This window comes from Atractosteus spatula, chromosome 7, assembly GCF_055471065.1.
Source record: "Atractosteus spatula isolate fAtrSpa1 chromosome 7, fAtrSpa1.hap1, whole genome shotgun sequence".
Taxonomy (NCBI): Eukaryota; Metazoa; Chordata; class Actinopteri; order Semionotiformes; family Lepisosteidae; genus Atractosteus; species Atractosteus spatula.
The window spans coordinates 10,653,213-10,673,483 of NC_142712.1; the positions used below are offsets into that span (position 1 = coordinate 10,653,213).

The 20,271-nt window shown below is 37.2% G+C and overlaps 1 protein-coding gene across 1 annotated transcript; it reads right to left on the reverse strand.

Moving 5' to 3' along the window:
• Window positions 1–399: 399 nt before the first annotated feature.
• Window positions 400–19,700, reverse strand: LOC148830445 (cullin-5). Its single transcript, XM_088922381.1, has 19 exons — window positions 18,934–19,700; window positions 15,421–15,530; window positions 15,078–15,177; window positions 14,708–14,884; window positions 14,255–14,396; window positions 13,743–13,888; window positions 13,097–13,177; window positions 12,624–12,717; window positions 12,070–12,200; window positions 11,456–11,563; window positions 11,055–11,119; window positions 10,306–10,438; window positions 9,741–9,872; window positions 9,152–9,275; window positions 8,790–8,965; window positions 7,441–7,602; window positions 6,946–7,064; window positions 6,325–6,448; window positions 400–5,569 (listed from the first exon to the last, which is right to left on the reverse strand). The coding sequence occupies exons 1-19, from the start codon at window positions 18,955–18,957 to the stop codon at window positions 5,375–5,377; spliced, it is 2,343 nt and encodes a 780-aa protein (XP_088778507.1). The 5' UTR covers window positions 18,958–19,700; the 3' UTR covers window positions 400–5,374.
• Window positions 19,701–20,271: the final 571 nt, after the last annotated feature.

Consider the following 20,271-nt stretch of genomic DNA (forward strand, 5'->3'; position numbering starts at 1 on the left):
TTATATAAACAATTGATAGGTGCACAATTTCAGTGCCATAAATTAGTTGCGTTAGTGCTTATATGCACATAAATAATTTGCATTAGGCTGCAGGTTAATTCTGCTGTAAATAGAACCATATTTCACCGTTATTTCAGAGGTCTCATCCATAAATGAATGTCATCAAATGCTTCAATAGAAATGACTCTTTAGAATGTTAAAAACCTGAAGCACTATTACTACATCTTTTTACAAAAATAGAAAAGTCAAAACTGGAGAAAAGCTTATGTTAGGAGAATTATAGGAGTGTGCTTTCCTTCTAATCTTAAAGTATATAGGGAAGATTGAGATATAAGAGATGTAAGAGGATCTAGAAAGATACAAATTCACAAAAATAATTGCAGCAAGCAATTCAACAGCCTCTTTACCGTTTATTTTGCAAGAAAATAAATTATACAACTTAAAAAATAAATTCAGAAATAATGCATTACATCAAAATAGTTCAGCCAGACAGCCATACATAAATGATTATCATTCAAAAAATTGTACAGCATTTTAACCTTATGTAGTGGCACACATTCAACTGGTATATGTAACATAAAACCTAGGAATTCAAGTTTGCTTTGCATTCCAGGCTACAAATAGTGTATACTGTATACTACAGAACAAACAAAATCATACTCTATAAATGGATCACAGGTTCATTGTAACTTTTACAGACAAAATTCACCCATCACATAAAAAATGTAAAATGTTTGTAATTATCATACTTGTGAGGATAATAAAAACAGACACTTTAATTTTAATTTAAGGAATTTGTACCTAAGAACTGTCAATTCATCTATTAACACTTATGTAGTCCATCAAGTTTCTCCTATCAAGTCTAACCTCAAAGTGAAGTTAAACTAAGAAAAAATGCTTTCAGGAAAAAAATAATAATTTCATTTTCCACTTTCACATTTTCACAGAGATAAAAAGCAATTATAACATTCAGATTTTTAGCACATTTGTATTATATTTTATGTTATTTAAAGATTATTAAAAAACTGAATTTAGATCAAAATCTCATCTCAAAGTAAGAGTAAAGGCCAAGGATTTTCATTAATTTTTACATTTTTTTATTAAAAAAATCACTGTCAAATCATTGTAGTGAAGGTAGAATGAACCGCTATCATCCAGTGGAATAACTGAAAAAAAAAAAAACTATTTGGAGTATCCCCTCAGGAGCAATAAATCTTGCATGGGATAGAGTTTAATGTCAACATTAAAACTAAAAAGTGGAAGACATCAAACTACATTAGGAATATCAATTCAAAAGATTTCACCAACAGTGTAGCAGGCAGTTCTGATCTCTTTAGTTAGAGTAAACTACGATGCCACACTGAATATTCATCAGAACCTCAAACAAGACATACAAGGTTTAACACTTGAGTTCAGAGAAGGGCAGAGTGCTTGTATCGGGCTTTTAAAGATTCATGTGTTCTTTTAGTAAGTTCAAGAAACCCCACAGCAGCAAAACTCAGAACTACACAGGTATAAATCATGTACAGGAAAATGTTCTGAAACAAATGTTCAGATATATTTAAGAGAGGATAATTGAAACCCAGACATCCTTATTACCATGCTGGTGCATGTATAGTAGTTGTAAAACTATTCAACAATCCAAATGCTTTTATTTTCACTAAACCCACAGCCATCAAAGAAACCAAGGAACCTTTTTTAATAAGATAATGGGGAATAAACTATCTGACAGATAAGGCTACTGCATATAAATCAAATGGTGATATGAAAGACATTCATACACCTATAATTGTACACCTCCATATTTTTCAATACCCATCTCTTGTTCAAAAATATTTTAAAAGCTCTAGGTATCGATAAAAATATATGATACAGTCCAGACATTCCCTGGATCAAAAGATAGGATTTGTGATCGTTCTTTTGCAGGATTAAGTAATTCAGGTATTTCTCAGAAAATGTGATTTAAGAATACTATAAACTGCACACTGTTAAGATATGTTCTGTGTGAAACAAACTGCAAAACCGAATAATGTTGTTATAATAGAACAGAATGCTCTTATGGCATTATACCTTGCATAGACACCAATAGAAAACCAAACTGTTTTGTCACAGAATGAGGACAGTGTTATACATTTTGCTATAACTAGAGTGTATTGATAGCAAAAATATTCTAAAACTATTGCTATTGTGCCCCCTTTTATGCCTGTATTTCTAGAAATATAAAAGGGTGAACTGTGCATCCATTAGTATTTTTTACAGGCAATCAGGTATTCCCTCTTTAATGGTTCATCAATCACGAACACAAGCAAAACACAATTCTAGGACAATAATGTAACACTACTGTATGTTTCAGGCAATGCGCAATACAACACTTTTCATTACAGTAGACCACTAGTGAAATTTAAAACAGGAAAAAAAAAAACTGACAGCAAAACAGCATGCTTTAGTGTTAAATATAAATCGGAGAGATTCACCCCTTTCATTTTTTGCTCTAATTAAATATGCTTTTGTTACAATTTTTTGTTCCTATATACTTTATGCATGTACAGTGTATCTTGTACTGGAAATCAAGGTGCAGAGAACGTGTTGAGAGAAATCCTGGAACAAAAACGTCTTTGAACAGCTCCACACTGTGAAAATGAACAAAACCATTCATGTACGTAAAAAGGTAATGAAATTCCCTAGCTTCTACTTAAATATTATGGACATCGTTATAAATAGAGCAATGCAAATATCCATAGAGAACGGATCCATCCTGCCACAAAAGCTGTCACAATTTCAGATGTTAGAAACCAATGGAAGTAAAAAGGGATCAAGCGTCAAAAAATACATTGTATCGTTATTGATCTTCAGAAATAGTTTAATTTAATTGTCTAAAAGCCCAATACATTGAATGCAGAATAAAATATATACATATATAACAAAAAAAAACTCTAAGCACCATATTAATGGCTAATGTGAACACAAAAAAATGAAAGCAACAAACACAAAATATAGAAGAATTTGTATTATCATACTAAACAATCACCACTCTTCCTTAATTCATAGTCGATTCTTATATGAGGCAGACAGACGTTTTTGTCTAGGCTGAAGAAAACATCACTGGTTACTAGGAACATTTGACAAAACCAGCTGAAAAGCCAGAATGAGAGGTGACTGATGCGACTACCCTGCCATTCTGCTGACAACAGTCTGCTAGCAACACACACAGCCACCAACCCTCGACATTACCTCCTTTCAACATGAACTCTTTACAAGAGAGAAAACGGATTGGCTGTATTCTGTGGATGCAAAATCAAACGTAATAACTAGGAAATCGTCTGCTCTACCAAGAACACCAGTTATCTTAACGAAAACCAGATTCTGAAGGAAAACAAACTTTTAACCAAATTGTTCATTGGGTTCTAAAGTAAAAGAAGCATTCAAGGGGGCTTTTTGACAAATTGGTAGTGACAAAACCAGTGTAAACCTGAAAGTCTTTGTGAGCACTTACAAACCCCACATACTGCAGATGTTCAGAGGTTGCAAGTACCTGAGTTTCATGGACAGGCTGCGATAATTATTAAAATAAGATGGTATCGTGTGTCAAGACAAACAGGGATGTGACTTAATTTTTTAAGAACATAGGATTTCTAATCTAACGGCTGTAAAGTCTAAAAATGATCTGGAGAACATAGTGTGCAGCATGACAAGGTCTACACAAGAGTAAGCAATCCTGTACACATTGTTGTCCATCGCGTTGTAGGAATCCCTCAAAAAACACTTTTATGCCACTCATGTAAAAACTTTGTACGGCTTCATTTACTGTGACGATACCTGTACATTCTGAAGTCTAACCCTTGATGGTTTACTGCAAGCAAATACCATGCTTCAGAGATCAAGGTTACAGATCTTTTCTACAGGTTATTTTAAAGTACAATTATAAAACTGAAAGAAAATATTAAAATGAGCAGTGAAACCTTGATTTTTCTTGGATTTAAAAGAAGTCAAGTCACACGTTTTAGTCCTCTGTATTTCAAACCTTATCTGTGAGCTTTATCAGCAGATTATGCACCCCCAAATGATATTCCATGAATGAAACAAAAAATTAACAGTTAAGGTGCTTCAATTAGATCTCCTTTTCAGAAAACATGGTACAGATGACAAATGCAGCTCATTGTGCTTTGAAAGAATACAGAATAATACTGGGAAAGCTCAAAGGACTTTTGACATTTATTGAAGGATTAAATTTTCAATTAATTTTAGAAAGACACGGCAATCTTGAATCTTGAACCTTGGGATGAAGTTGATTTTTAGGGGACCTTTTTCAACACACCATGGATTACATGTGTGTAAGCGGCTGGCTTTGTTTCAAGGGCCTGGAAAGAAGAAAGAAGTGAGCCCTGCTCCGATGATGATAATCACCAACTATAAATCCCTGAACCTTTAACACTCCAGGCTATAAGAAGAGTTTTTTTCTTTTTCAAATTTTTTTTCCTTCCACATTAAATGGGATCTAAATAAGCACAAAGACCTCTTTCTGCACACGCTCAGAAGACCAGATTGTTAACATCATGTTTTTATTACCTTACAGTTACAAACCTTATTAAAACATGAAAAATCTCCCTGAAATCAGCATCTGATCTGTGTTCTGTGTCCTTTAAAGGGAGGCAAGATGGGTAATAATAAGGAGAACTGAAAGCAATAAAAGGAAAATTGTGACTTAAAAAAGATCACTCCAGGCAAAGACGAAAAAGCCCAATGATACCATCTCCATCATTATCGTATTGCGTGACCTGTAGGCTTTATGGTCACATTTACTGATCTTTAGACATCTGTACCAAAAAGAAAGTTTGAGAACCAGGACTTCAAACTAGAACCATAGTAAATGTATGTATAGTATTCCAGAAGTAAAGGTGCTAATCCTAGATACAGTCACAGTTCTTTAAGTTCAAAAACTACTATCAGTTCCCCAGTTCATTTTGACTTTTGGGTCTGTAGTTAACAGTAGTGGGGGCTCGTCTGAAGGAGAAATATGAGTGATCCAACCTTTCAGTTGGATATCAGTGGATGGAAATCATAACTGTTTAAACGGCACACAACAGGCTCTTTGATGAATGCAATACTTTCCACAGAATAGCATGCTGCTGAAGATGAAAAACAGGAAGGCAAATGCCACCATGCATACTGACTAAAATTGGCAAAATATAGTCCTTTTTGTTGTTGTTTTTTCTTAATTTTCCTAAGGTAAGGCAGGGAGTTTAATATTTATGTCACTGAACGGTCAGTTAGAAATCCAGTCCATCTCCACACAAGCCTGTTGAGAAGCTTCTGACCAATGCAGTTTCCACCTGGCATCCTCGTCTTCATCGCCGTCTCCATTGCCCCATCTCCGCTACGCCATGTAAATGAAGGTATTAATGTCTGACTCGTCTCTCTTGATATATTTGTGCTCAATAAGCCACTCAATTTGCTCTTTGATCATTTTCTTCTGTGGCAAAAACATGTTTTTCAAAATTTCTACCAGTTCAGTTTGTAGCTGGGCGTTGGTGATTTTCTTACGCATTTTCATTATTTGGATAATGGCCTCCTGGAATAAAAAGGGGGGGGGGAAAAAAAGTGTGACTTTCACACATACAATAGAAACGCCTGTACCCGCTTATGTCTATCTAATTTTAGTTAGTCAGTACTTTCAGCTAGAAAATAAAGCCATTACATTTTTTTCTAACAAAGGCATCGATGTGGTGTGTAAATCCATGCAACAAGCAGGTTATCATAAATTTAGAGCAATGGGTTTGTCTAGATTTCTTTGTTTTAGTAGGTTTGTGTGGTTTTGCAAGTTATTCACAGATATGTTTCAGTTCTGGTTCTGAAAATGTTTGTACATGTATATCAAAATGTTATGTATAACACAGGATACCAGCAGTAGATCAGTAATGTAAAAAAAACATAATATCCAAGACAAATTCATTAGGTTATTGCTACAGTAATTTGTTTTACGTAACTGGAAAATTCTGAAATAGCCCCCAAGTGAACAATAATGTTATTTTTATTACAAATGTAGATTACTAATATGTTGCTTGTTTTCTTGTTCAAGTGTCACTTGCTTTCTTATTGCAAATACAGAAAGATCCATCAATCAAAACTCAAGTAAACCTTGAGCCTAGGTCAAGATAAGTAATTTGACATTTGCTTTAAAAAAATAGTACTCCAGTCTGGTTTTATTTTTTCTTAAAAACTGCACCTCTCATGAAATGCATCTAAAAATTCCAGATGTTTTTTTATGTGGGAAATTTTACTCATGTTGTCACCCATTACAGCCACTGTCCACCGGAATGCACACACCTGGGTTCTCAATATTCTAAGCTGGACAATGCCTTCATTTTCCTCCTCTCTCATCCTCTCTGTTGTGAGCTGCAGTCTGCCAATGAGATTGATCTTGCCTCTCTTTTGAACTTTTCCATTTTTTCTAAATGGAAACACAATATACAAGCTTCAGACTTACAGTATGTTCATAAATGACTCGACCATTTGAAACCCTTAACACTGGTTAGTAGCAATGCAAGTAATTCATAACATTTTAATTACCCCTTTTAATTCTTTTTGTTCAAACAAATGAATACATCTTTAACATCCTAAGTCACATAGTTTTTTTCGTATTTTGCAAAGCAATTTTTAAACTCACAGTCCTATCCCTGGCAGGTACGTTTGCTATTCAACCTTACAATACCATTACGCCAACATGGAAAATTATTCCCTAAGCAATACCTGATGTATACATAAACACCCCTCAACATGTCAACATTTCCCGGAGACAGCTAATATATGTCCCTTACGTTACACCATGTTGATTTTTAAAAGAAAGAATCTGACGTCAAGAACAAGAACTATTTTTTTGAAATTATATTTAAAATTATGCTTGTTGTTATGATTTGATTATAATAATCAAAATGGCACAATGCTCACATTAGAGAAAACTCCTGGTTCACGTAGAAGAGGGTGCCTTCTGTGAAGTCTTTGGGAGAATTGACTTGAGGTTCGTATGTTAACACCTGCCGCTTCAGCTTTGGAAAAGCTACAAGAGACTGGGGGGGAGGGAAGGATTGCAGACATTTACTAACCATATGAAGAACTGAGCAGAAAGCAGTAAAACAGAATAAAACGGATTCCTTGAATAATATACAGTATTACAAAGAATGAAAAGCCAAATACTATAATAAAAAGCTCTGAAAAAAATACTTCCACAAATACTACTAAAAATAAACCTAATGTTATGCAGAATTAGACTGTGAAAAGGCACCGTCAACTGAGAATATTCACAACTCCGCTCTGTGTGGGAACTGGCAGCAGCTATACTCGATTATGACTCTCCAGGATCACTCCTGTACTGATGAAATGAAGACAGATACTGAAACCTTTGCTGCCAAAAAAACGTCATTTTCCCGAAAGGCTACAGCTCACCCATAGAGTTCGTCGAAGCTCTGCGTCAGGAAGCTCAGTTGCCAATTTTAAATTTTCAAAACTAATTTTTTCTCTTGGTCTTTGGTTCCAGGCAAAGAGTACAGCCAGCTGAAAGGTCGTAACTTCTAAGTCATACTGTCCAACTTCATTCTTAAACGTGATCTGCAGAAAAGACAACACATTACGGGCACTGATACTTTTTCAGACCACACACTTAAAAACAGCAAACAAACACATTATCAGACCATCAAAGAAACACATCTCACTACGCATGTATTTAAAATAAAGTAGATAAATATTGGACATTAATTAAAGATCGTTGACTCATATTTGTATTTCGAAAGAGACTGTGATATACTTGAGTGTTTTTGTATCATAGGCACTCAATCACCTCATTAGTAAGCAAGCTGATTAGGCATGGGTAATGAGGTGTTTAACCTCTTGTAAGTCAGGTCTAATAAAAAACACAGAAAGGAACTAATATACCTGCATATCAAGAGAACACACCTCTATAGTGGAGACCATACCTCAGTAAGAGATCAACATTTATTATAGACCGACCTGATGAAAGTCAGTGAGTGTAGAAGACTTGTCCAAGTTTGAGGGTTTTGGCGGAAATCTACTGGCAGTGACGGTTATAAAAACTAGTGTTTAACTTAATATACAATATATTTGTTTCACAACAGCAACCATTAATCTCCAATTTGTGCTGTTACTTTCCAGGTCTCCATGTTCACTTGGATAAAAAAAGCAAGGAGAGTGAACAGCTTTGTCCTGTCGATGTAAGCCAGGGCAGACAGGCATAGCAGGATGGCAACAAAGCTGAATTCCACAGAGACATGACATCAGGGTGTATCGGGCAATTAAACCGACTGGGACAGAGGTCACCTTTCACCCGATGCCCTAACCTACAGCATCACCCATGACTTTCACTCCTGATACAAATCCGAAAGGGAGAAGACGGAGCTGGTGTTTGTTTTTGTCACAGAACCAATACTGGTCATAATGGGATCCCTCTCCTGCTCCCCTGCAGAAAAGGATGATGCAGAAAATCTGGGAAACTTGAAAAACCAGAAAACCTGAGCACCCAGCAAAAAAACACCCAAATATTGCCAAATAACTGCATTCAACATAGAGGGGTGCCAAAAAGCTGGAATCAAACCCAGTACTCTAGAGTTGTGAGGCATCACTTTTACCCATTACACCACTAAAATTGCCTGCTACAGTATGTTGCCTCAGAGACAGACTAAATATGGCTAAATATTTTGCATGGTAACTCCTCATTTGCTCCCCAGCTATTGTGAAGTCCCAGCTCTGAGAGGCCAGCAAACAGGAGGTGCATTACTCACAATTCCGTTCGACATGAGGTGATGCCAGTGCAATTTCCTGCCACTGTGGTTCTTCTTGTAGAACTCTTCCACTTCTGGGATGAGGTCCTCAAGTTCGGTGGGCAGCGACACAAAAACCTTCTCTGAGCTCCGCGACCAGGCACCCGCGTTCAGGATTTTAATGTTCACGGAGTCAGCTGCACCACAGCAAAACAGATTGTGACAGATCAGCATTGCACTTCTTGAAAATAACAGGTCACTATGCTTTCCTTTATGGAACCATAACAAACTGTATATTTAAAAATATCTGACAAATTTAGCATTGCGCTTGTTTATTATTACATGATGCTACAAAATTGGAGAACTGTACAGCAAAACGTTACCTGGCAAGGCCAGCTTGTTGTGTTTATGCATTTCTTTGAAAGCCTGGTTTAGATCTTCAGAAACTTTGATGTCCTGAAACATCCTGGCCAACTTGTTCACATAATCTGCAGGCATGCCCACTTCCTGTCCAGAGAGAACAGCAGAAGGGTGTATAAGACCCAGGCTTTGCAATTGTCAACATAACATGCGCTTTTTACCAGTAAGTCATTCAGAGCTTTTCAAGCAGTAGAAATATAAAAACAACAACGAATTCAGCAGATTTATCTTTTGCAAATGTTTTTTTTTTATTTCAGTTTGGAGACTCATTAGCAGTCATCTTTGAGTCAACCTGCTGAACTGGTACTTTACTATTACATTTTCTGTATTTTACTGTTACTGTACAGTGGTGCTACCACCTCTTACACATTGTAAGCTACTGTCTCTAAAGAGTTATTGCACTTACTGTATAATGACATTTATACACAGGTGCATTGATATCATATACCATTACTACAACGCACAATGTATATCTTACAGCTGTGAACTATTATGGGTACACAGGAGCAAAACTAAAAGGAAGAATGAAGAAGCTTATCTAATGTTTCTCACCCTGAGCCACTCCACCATGTTTTCTTCTATCTCACTGTCAGCCGAAATATCCAGGATCAAACGGCGTGTCAAATGGGCCTTGTGATACCTCATGAAGACATCTTTATTTTGTACATATTTCAGCACCAGTAACTGAGAAAGAGAGTCAAGAAAAAAAATCACAACCTCCAAGCTTCAATAAGAAAAGTTTTTCCAAAAAAAAAGAGGAGCGCACACATGTGGCTTTGGATCCTTACTACAAACTACATGGAAATTGCATAAATGAACTGGTGCAAAGAAATATAAAGAACACAATAGTTGGAACACGACGGAGATTTACTCTTTTACTGATGACTACTTTAAACTCCATAATGGTTCAGAACATTGCTTACAGGACTGTTTTTCAGTGCTACCTGCCTGACACAATAAAAAAACTCATGCCTGGGGGTTAATATAGGAAGATAAAATACAGGATTTGATGGTGTTAGGTGCCCTTTTACACTGTAAAATACACTGAAAAGAAATTCAAAGAACTACTTAAGAACATATTAGGCACTCTCACAACCATGAAAGGATTCATACATACCACTTCTTTTAATTTGGCCTCTATTTCTTCTGATGTAAGTTTTTTACTTAGTGGTGTTTTTCTTAAGAGCATGTCACAGTAGTTAGCAAGCAGCTCAGGGCACTTGGACTCAGGCTGGGTTTTCAGTCCCACTCTACATTAGAACAAAACACACAGTGCGTCAGCCATCACTCCATTATAATCCAAGTAGCACATTTCTACTGTAGCAGCAATGAAACAAATAGTTTGAACCATCATGCCTAATGGGTATGATGCTTGTAGAGGAATACAGTATTTTTTCACATGTCTGAGGCTCCTACTCCATACAGTAGCTCACTGTCGTATGCCAGTGTAGTAAAATTGTACGCGGTTATGACCAACCTTGACAGAAATTGGAATATTCATCACAAGCCTTCGGAAGGCATTTTACAGATCAGTTCTTCAACACCCTAAGAAACTGCCGGTCAGTAATTAAATTCATTTAATTTTCTTCGTAAAGGATTTCTCAAAGGACTTCTGCAGGAATTATCATTAAATATCCTTATTAATTCATATCCAATCTGAAAAAAAAACAGCTGAAAAATGTGTAATATTACACATTTGCAACTGTCCAAATGAGATCTAAAGATCAACACAAAATCAGTTCTAACCTGTTCTACCTGTACCTGTTCTCAGGTTTTTTAAGATTCTACTAGATTTCATGTGATTGAAATACCAATTTAAGGACTTCCACATATCTACAACTACATAAATCAAATTAGGAATCTTACCCTTTCTGCTTCAGTGGGAGTTCAAGTTTAAATATTGTTGCATCATTTACTACAGCTTTATATGCCTAAAAAAATACAAGGATTTGTAATTGGCCTGACAACAGTAGGCTTCAGTTTTTATTTTCATCACTGCTATATGCAAAAAAGTCCTCAGTCACAGCATGAACGAAACTATCATAAGTGGATTTCAACTTTTTCTACTTAAGCTAAGCTTTAAAAATGATATTGCATGCAACAAGAAAGTTACTCAGTTTTAAAATGAGTATGTAAAACACAGCCTACTAAAATAAACTAAAAATAATTTCATGAACAAATAGTAGACATTATACGATACTAAATTTCTTAGAAAAGGCAACATGGAAATTGTCAACATTCACAGAGAATAGGAAATAAATACTTACTTTGTCTCTGGCAGTCAGAAATCGAGGATCATCTTGAAAAGCCTCTTTAACTAATTTACTGAATCGATTAAATAAAGTAAGGAGCTGCTCTACATATTTCTCAGAATCCTTTGCAAACACAGAAAAGGAAAAAGAAAGTCAATAAAGCTATCCTCCTCTGCAGCATATCACATTTATTATTAGCACAAGCATGGTACATCATGCTAACCTTAAGCCCTTGCACACCAAAGAGCTCTTGCCTCTGTTTTGTAAAACACTACAATTTGTCAGATGTCATGCAAATATTCCAAATGGCTAACATTGTGCAGTCCACTGCAATCGGCCATCTCTTTCAGAACAACCTTTACACCCCTGGTGAAGAAATGCCTAGAACTCACACTCCGGAATCCTTAATTTCTGCATCTATTGGTAAATCTACCTTTCTGACTGCAATGCAGAGGACCAACTGGAGATTTATGAGAAAATAAACTGTATTTTTCTGCATAGGATACAATTCTTAATAGTGACTGCTCTAAGTTACTATTGTATATATATACGATATATATGTATATTGTATATGACTGAGATTTTAAACATCTAGGGAAAATGAGGTTTACAGCAATTATCTTACTTACAGTAGTTATAGTTTCTGCGGCAGCTACCATGTCTGCTAAACCAGCATGAATTATGTGCTCCTCTAAATCTTTCAGCATGGGCTCAATGCCATTAGGAACCTTGTCCATCAGTGAAAACATGAGATGAAGTTCTAGTGAAAGAGGGAACAAACTGTTCAGGCTGAGCAAAACATGCACATTGGAAAGGTGATTGCTGTAGATGTTTTACTTTCTGTATACGAATGCACGTAAGAATAATACAGTTTTATAAGCATATAAAAACATTCGAGTAAATTTATTCTGATAGCTTTGTTAATAATTCTTATTTTCAGATAGATCTGAAGTTACATTAGCCTTTTTCATGTTAAACTCTGAGCACACTTAAGTATAAAATAACAGATTTTTTTTAAATGACACTTGTAAAATATTAGAATCCTTGAAAACCAACTTCAGTAAGTAAAGACTCTTCAGTAATTACTCCCTATGCAGGGAGGAAAGTTAAAAAAAGTATTAACACAGTAATTACATTAGAAAATGGCACAGAAAGCAGTTAGTACCCTATGTTCTGTACTCACTCTCAGTTTCATTTTGTTTAATCATGTCTTGACATTCTGCTAAGATTGTCTCTTTAAAAGACGTTACCAGAGCATTCACACAACATTCCATAAGCTGCAAAACAAGAAATAAAAATTTAATCCTTCCTTCCATTTTTAGCACTTTTATTTTGATGCAAAACTTTTGTGAAAGAAAAATAACTTGACAAAATAAATACTGAATTAGGATTTATGAAGGAATAAAAAAGAACATTATACACTATACCTTAAAAGGAGTGATAGGAGTCACCTTGCACAATCTTTATATAACTACACAGGTGCCAATTTAAAAGACTAAATATCTGTTAAAAATGCATAGCGTTGTAATGTAAATAAGAATTCTTTAAGGGTGACTAAATATTACAGTATTTATCTCTATCAATGAACTTTATCACACTAAATACAGTTCAGATATTTTTTAGACACGCAAAACCCATGAAAGCAACAATACTTACTGCCTGCACAGAGTTACATTCACGCCTCGTCTCTAAATAACGAAGGGCACGTTTCTCCTCTTCCCTTAATTTAGCGTCTGCCTGTTTGATAATACCAGTGAGAATCAGTAAGAGAGCTGTGGGAGCATTCTTACGCTTTACTTTCGAGTTGCAATTGACTCTTATTGTTATTATACACCCACCCGTTTTGGGATCGTCTATTGTTTTTTGACGGCAATCACACAGGAAGGATCGAGAACTGTGGCCACGGTCTTCAGATCCACCCGCCCCCCCAAGCCGTTGTCTCAGAGCCGAGCTCTGCAGGGACATACAGTAGGTTCCGCACTGACTAGAGGACTGGTGCGTCCCTCACTGATGTCGCCATGCTGGGAAATACCATGAGTCACAGTTCCCCAGGAAACTGGTTATTCCCAAATGCGCTCATGGCAGTGCCGAGCCAGTTAGGGCACTAATGCTACAAACTAGTGATAAAAGCCAAACTGACCTGACCTTATAGAGGCAGTTGCAAGGTCAGCACTTAAGAGCGAGATCCTCTCTTGTTTGAGCCACTCAGGAATCCCAGAACATGAGTTAAAACGTCATTTCCCTCTTCAGTACCCCACTTGAGTTGTGACAAACAGAAATGCGTTACTTTAGGTCAACTTACATATTTCATATAATTTTGTACACCATTCTGCTGCAGATAGGAAGGTGCCTGTGTGCGGTAAAACCTCTCAGTGGAATCCAGGTAGGCTTTTTCAAAATTATCTCTGTAGATCTGGAGTTTGTCTTCTGGGTTGGAACACAAATTCACTGGGGAAAAGGACAAAAGCATTGCAACCTTGAGTTCATGAACAGCTAAAGAGCAATTATTCAAAAAAGGGGTGCCAGAAAGAAATCTACATTGCCTGGGTCAGCGAAACAGAAAAAATAGGTTGTAATCTCACAGAATCATGCAACGCTTTGCTAGATATGTAAAAATTGGTCGAGGGAAACTTCAAAGTCAAAATCTGAATAAGACCTTTTTTTTTTTTCAAGAAGAAGTAGTCAGAAAACACTCTTAAACTCTTGCAATGTACACATCACAACATGGCCTGGTCAGTGCACCTATTACTTTTGGCAGCAATTAACAGAAGAAGACCTTCTTCACCGAGTAGTTCGCCCTCCTCTCCACCTCACCGTAGGACTCCCTGACGCCGATGACCAGCTGCGAGTCGAAGGCCTCTCCCAGCCTCTCTGCGTGCACCAGCTTCATGGCGCTGTCCTGCAGCCGGTTCTTGATGTTGGAGAAGATGGATTCATTCCACGTGTCCAGCATGAGCTGAGGGGAAGGGGGAAAAAAGCAGGCTCGAGTTAAAGAGGAGGGAAAGAAACAAACAAAGAAAATGCCAAAGACTGTACTTATACTGTACTGTGGATATGAATTACAAATTATTCTTTAAGAATTAGAATATGATGTCAGTATTGGCCACATAATTAGGTAGGCTTCAGGCGCAGGGAGGCCTAGGAGAAGTACTGCAGTTGAGAGAGAGGTCTGAGGGCCTGCCCACCTCTGCTCCCTACCATTCATTGAAGCCCTCCAGCTGTGGGAGATCATGGAAAGAAAACAAAAGGCCAGGCCACCTCCCTTACCTTTCTCACAATGCTGTCTTCCACGTTGGATTTCTTGTTGCTGCCCTGTTTTCCCATCAGTGTGATCTCCAGCTGGCAGAACGGCTTAGGGAGAATGTCACACTGAGTGAAGAACTTGCGCCACTCCACGATGTAGGCCTTGAGCAGGGCGGTGTCATCTTGGTGGCTCAACACTCTCTGCATGCGCAGGAAAGATAGAAGATCACTTTGTTCGGCTTAAGACATGAGCAATAGAAGCTGATTGATTCAAACCCTCCACTGAAACTGAATCTAAATATTTTGTGCTGCTCACAGCAGTGAATAGCTGAAGTTACGGAAAAAATCTAACCCCACGTGCCATTACGATCTTTGGAAAGGCAGGACAACTTACCGCCTGGGCTTGCTTGATAAAGTCTAAGATATCTTCTTTCAAAGCCTGGTGGATCTTTGCTGGACCTTTATCATCCCAGAGGCAAACTGCGTGAACGTCTCTACACAAGCATTGGAATAAAAAGGTAAGTCGAGCTGACATTTCTGACATATTACTGCTCAATGGTCAAACACCCCTGCTTTGAAAATCTTAATATTTGTGATTTGATCCATCTTTTAACTTTCAGATATTTTGACAACCTTCAAAGGTTTAAATTCTTCCCACTGACATCCTAGATAGCACGTCAAACAATGACGTGTTACGTTCTAGCTCCAACAAAAGAGATAAAGAGGTGACTACTTACGAAAACAAATCGAACCATTGCTGTTTTGTGACAGATTCCTGACGTAGTAGCTTAAGAACAATGGGGCGCATCAAATCCCATTTGTCCTCAAACTGGAGGGAGCCTTTGTTCTGAGCGGACAATTAAAAGACAGAGAATGAAATGAGAAGGAGTGAAGATTAGCAGAGAGGTAATTCTGAAGCTTTTCATTCAATTTAAACAAACAGTGCCTGAACAATGGCAATATCTCATTGTTTGACCCGGAAACTATATGAAAATGACCTTAATTGTCTTTACTTAGTCTAGGCATTTCAGTCAATCCAAATTTTATGGTTCACTGTCACTTCAGTTTTCTTTGCAGATACCAAAGCCTGCTTATTCAGTTCGATCCCACTTTTTTGAAGGAAAGGACCTGGGAAAATACCATCTCACTTCATTTAAAAAGAATCAAAAGCCACATGCTGCAGTCTATGGATACTGAACATCTTTTGTAAATTATTTTCAAATTCACCAAATGACCATATTCAAATAAGGCAGCTGAGATTTGTGCATTTCACTGTTTGAGGATGTTTCGGCTGCTCAATGTTCTCCAGTCTCCTGCCTCTCTTCTCTTAATTCTTCTCACACGTAAAGCAAAGCAGGCTCTCGTAAAATCTCTCTTTTCCCACTGACTGTCTCTCTAGAGCAAAGCTGTGCATTCGCTAAGACACTGCAAACATTCTTCTAGAGTGTTGCTTTTGAGGTTATAATTTTAATGTTCATGGTTATTTTAAGATCAATACCTAAAGGGATCACTGCCGTGTCTCTTTTGAAGTCTGGAATTTACAGCCTCTACTCAGTTGAAGTAATTACCATCAGTAGTCAACTTCAAATAATCCCTTCTGCACGCTTGGTATTAAAGTTGGGTGTTTATGTAACTTACTACTCACAGGCCTGCAGATTAAAACAAAATTATCACATGCACTGGACAGCAGTGTGATTAGGGTATCAGCACATACTATGGATTGATTTAGGAAGGGTGATTTAATTGTAGATCTGACAAGAGTTGGCAGCTTGCTCTGAATAATGGTGTTCATCTTCCCCTTTAGGGATATGTACTTATGGTACAGGCCTTTGAGAAATAAATGATGATTTGCAGCACCACACTGAGAATTACCATGAATGCACCCCCACAACAATTCTATGCTGTATAATACATTGTTAAAAGTTTTAAAAAGGTTGCATTTCCATTTTAATCTCAGCTTAATTCCGTAAAGTATTATGCTTAAACCGCATCCTAATTGTACTCAGCCAATTTCAGAAACGAGGCACTTAACACTGCATCTTCAAATCAAGTCACACCGGAAAAGGAGAAAACTTTCAGTATTCAGAAATCTCAGTGTTCCCTGCACTCTCTCCACTGATATACACAACAGGTGACCTGGACAGAAATGATTTCAGGGAGAACTGGAACTAAAGGCATTTTTATAGCCGTATCTCTGGGATGAAATGGCAGCTTTCCAAATGGATACAATTTAGAAGAAGAGCAAACTGAAACATGGGGAGTGAGGGTACAGCTGAATGTTAAATACTTGGCACGGAGGGAGAATTTAACAGGCAACTGAAAAAATTATGATGAGAAGAGACACTTCACGAATCAAAGATAAAAATAAGTGCTTACATCCTTTTTTTAAAACAAAAAGTGATTGACCCAATCAACCTTGACAAACCATTTAATCTTTTTTAAGGATGACTAGGGAAATGCATGCAATCACACCTCACAACTTTTCTGTTTAAAAAATGTAATAACTACATGGGTCACAGTGTGCTATTTTAAACATGTTTAAGATCTGTGTTTTCAATTATCTTGAAGCCTGGAGAACTTCTTCTAAAACCCAGATTTCTTCACTTGAGCTGCACATCGACAGGCAAGATGTAGTACCAATATCCTTCCATTGCACTTTAAATCCATACCAAACCTTTCATCTATGATAAACGTATGATTTCATTATGCAACTGCTTTAACTAGGCCTGAATTGGAATGCATTAAAAATGGCACTGGAAAATAAGGAATGCACATCACTGACCTGGAGCTGCAAGGAGAGAGATAGTTTGCAAAGAGTCCTCTCTTTACTAATTCCTGTGGGGATCCATACTTAGCCATACACAATAGGCCGCTTCCAGAATTTAAGTAACTGAAAACAATTAAAGAGTTCAAACTAATCCTATTAGGTCAATTAAGGATTTAATTATGTAAGAAAGACCTCAACTGGAACACAAACCAGCAGGTGGGTGAGTCATCAAGACCAGGGTTTATTCAATTCTGTATTAGACATACTGTATGGCATGCCACTGTGGAACATGAACCTACATACCATAATTCAACGAAAAAAGGGTCTGGTATGTATAAACCTTGGGACTTCACAAGTTTAATTCTGACATTGTGATTCTTTTTTCCCCAAAAGCTGCAGTTCTGAACAAGTTTGGCAAAAACTCTGCATTCTCCTCTTAATGTTAGGAAGATAAGTCAAAATAAGGTTGAGCAAAGGATAAGGTAACAGACAACAAACCTTGTCAATCGCAGCTGACAGTTATTTAAGTATGCGCTTTTAATCCAGGTTGTGGCTGAAAATAATGCAGGAGAAATGGCAGAGATTTGGGCGAGCTCTCATGATGCTTGCCTAGTGCCCACACCTCGCCTAGTGCAGCTTTTAACACTGAACATTAATGCTTCAACGACTGTCACAGTGGGATTTACATTCACGCAATCTGCTGGGTCGTGTTATTTGCATTACATAATTTCCCGGCATACGACGTATTCTTCACAAATTCGTGGAAAGATGACATCACGCATCTTAGTCTTTAATATTAAACTAAGGATCTCTGACATCTAGAACATAGAATAAAAATCTGTGGTCATACGAACTGTCTCAGATTAGACAAGACCTGATACACACTTCAACACTCACCGGTATCCTCATAATGTTTGAGAGCAGGGAATGATTTATTAGGATTCCTGTATTGCATGGCGTACATCGTGTAGCCCAACTACAAGCTCACAGGCTATTTAAGCTGAAATCTCTTTCAATAAAATAGAACTTCCCCAGTCGTATCCGATACATCCAGTGTCTCTTTAAAGCACTCTCAAAGCTTCGACTGTTTTAATTTTAACTCGGAATTCCTAGTGAGACTGACAACACGTACAGAAATCCGGGCAACCACAGCTAGCTGGTTATTTTACTACAGTCAGGGTGTATATTATATCTAAAAATGAAAAAAATCTTAGCAATAACAAATCTTTATTGTTTTAGTACAATTAAAAAGGCCCATATCCTGAAAATAAGTTTGAACATCAGCCACCCAGTGCCAATAATATTTACCACCAAAGATAGCTTTGTCTCCCTTTTCTATTAATATGCACACATGTATTATTCTAACCTTGCCCCCAAACGCTCCGTCTTTGTAAAGAGCCGCGTTTTAAAATGCAGACAGTCGATCACGAATTAGCGTTACTTACACAAAATACTATCATTATTAAAATGAAGTGCCACCTACCTTTAGCAAATTAGACGTCGCCATGTTCCCTCAACTTATCCCCTCGCGCAGCCTCGCGAGATTTCCGAAGGCTTTAGTTACCAAGGGGTCCTGAGAGATGGAGTAATGTTGATAGAGATACAGTCGGCAAAGTTTTTAAAATATAAATAGTCCCTTTATAAATTACAGTTTATACTATTCCATATTAAGTTCGTTATCGGGCACTTATTATGTGGTGTAGTGGAACGCATTAAATTGTTATTTGCAATCCCTTTTTTAATCATTGGCCTTCAAAACACGAACGCAACTCACTGGAACCGTGTCATGTATTTGAGTGGATGCTAAACTTAGCTTCGCCGAACTAAGTCGATCCATACAAGGGTATATCACATGACCGGGAAACAGTACAGAATAGACAATTCAAGAGAAAAAAAACAGCGTAAGAGAGATTCCGAGTTAGAGCTGTGTCCATTAACTGCAATGACTATATTATCCAGAGCCTGGCTTGTGTATTGCAGGGGCAGAAATTATACAATTTCAAACAGACCCATAAAACCTATAAATGGTGTGAACAGAGAGGCATGCAGAAGTGCTACTGATCCAATAACAAGGTGGTTGAGGAACCTGTAACTTGTGTAGACGAATTGCAGCTACAAAAACATGTTTTGGTTGTTCCTCACACTTTTGTGCATTAGCTCGAACACGCAAATTTTGCTAAGATGAAGTCGTCAGTGACAAGAACCGAAACGGGGAGACATTTTTTTCCCCAAGTGTAACTTCCCATGATTATGAAAATACCAGATTGCACAAATTGTTATTTGTTGTTGTCCACTAGGTGGCACTGTTGTATTAAATGGTGTGCCGGTATCCAAGAAACAGGGTTATTGCTAAAAGAAGTCTTTAAAGTTTTTTTCCAACAGTGATTTTTTTTTTAACCTGCCGCAGCAGTCTTCGATTCTAGGAACTGTTCATTTTTTTTTACCGCAGTGAAGGCCAAGTTTTTCTTTAGATCCTCCTCTTCCTTCAAATCCTGCTGTGAACAAAACAGTTTCCCAAAGCACACAAACTATTGAGGATCATGCGGAAGACAAAAACAAAAAGTGTTCCGAATTTTTTCCTTACCGATAAAACCTTTTCAGTCCAACAATACACTCTAAAGAGAAAATGGCTCTTAAAAGAAGCAAGCTTCTGCGGTAAGTTGGCTTTTCAAAGATTTCATTTTCAGGTGAACAGTTTTTACACTTTGCGCCTTTTATAGAAAATGTAAAACAATTCTAAGTAATTTATAAAACTTAAACTTGAATTAAGTATTTATCTCATACCCACTTTTATTATTATGATACTTGACATGCTTCCACA

What these genes read in the sequence shown, in the direction of transcription:
- LOC148830445 (XM_088922381.1), bottom strand. Translation starts at nt 18,957, where the DNA reads ATGGCGACGTCTAATTTGCTAAAG. An exon ending in TACAAAATTATATGAAATAT is followed by an intron (nt 13,178 to 13,742) that starts GTAAGTTGACCT and finishes ATTATCAAACAG; the next exon opens with GCAGACGCTAAATTAAGGGA. An exon ending in AGGCCAAATTAAAAGAAGTG is followed by an intron (nt 9,873 to 10,305) that starts GTATGTATGAAT and finishes TCTCTTTCTCAG; the next exon opens with TTACTGGTGCTGAAATATGT.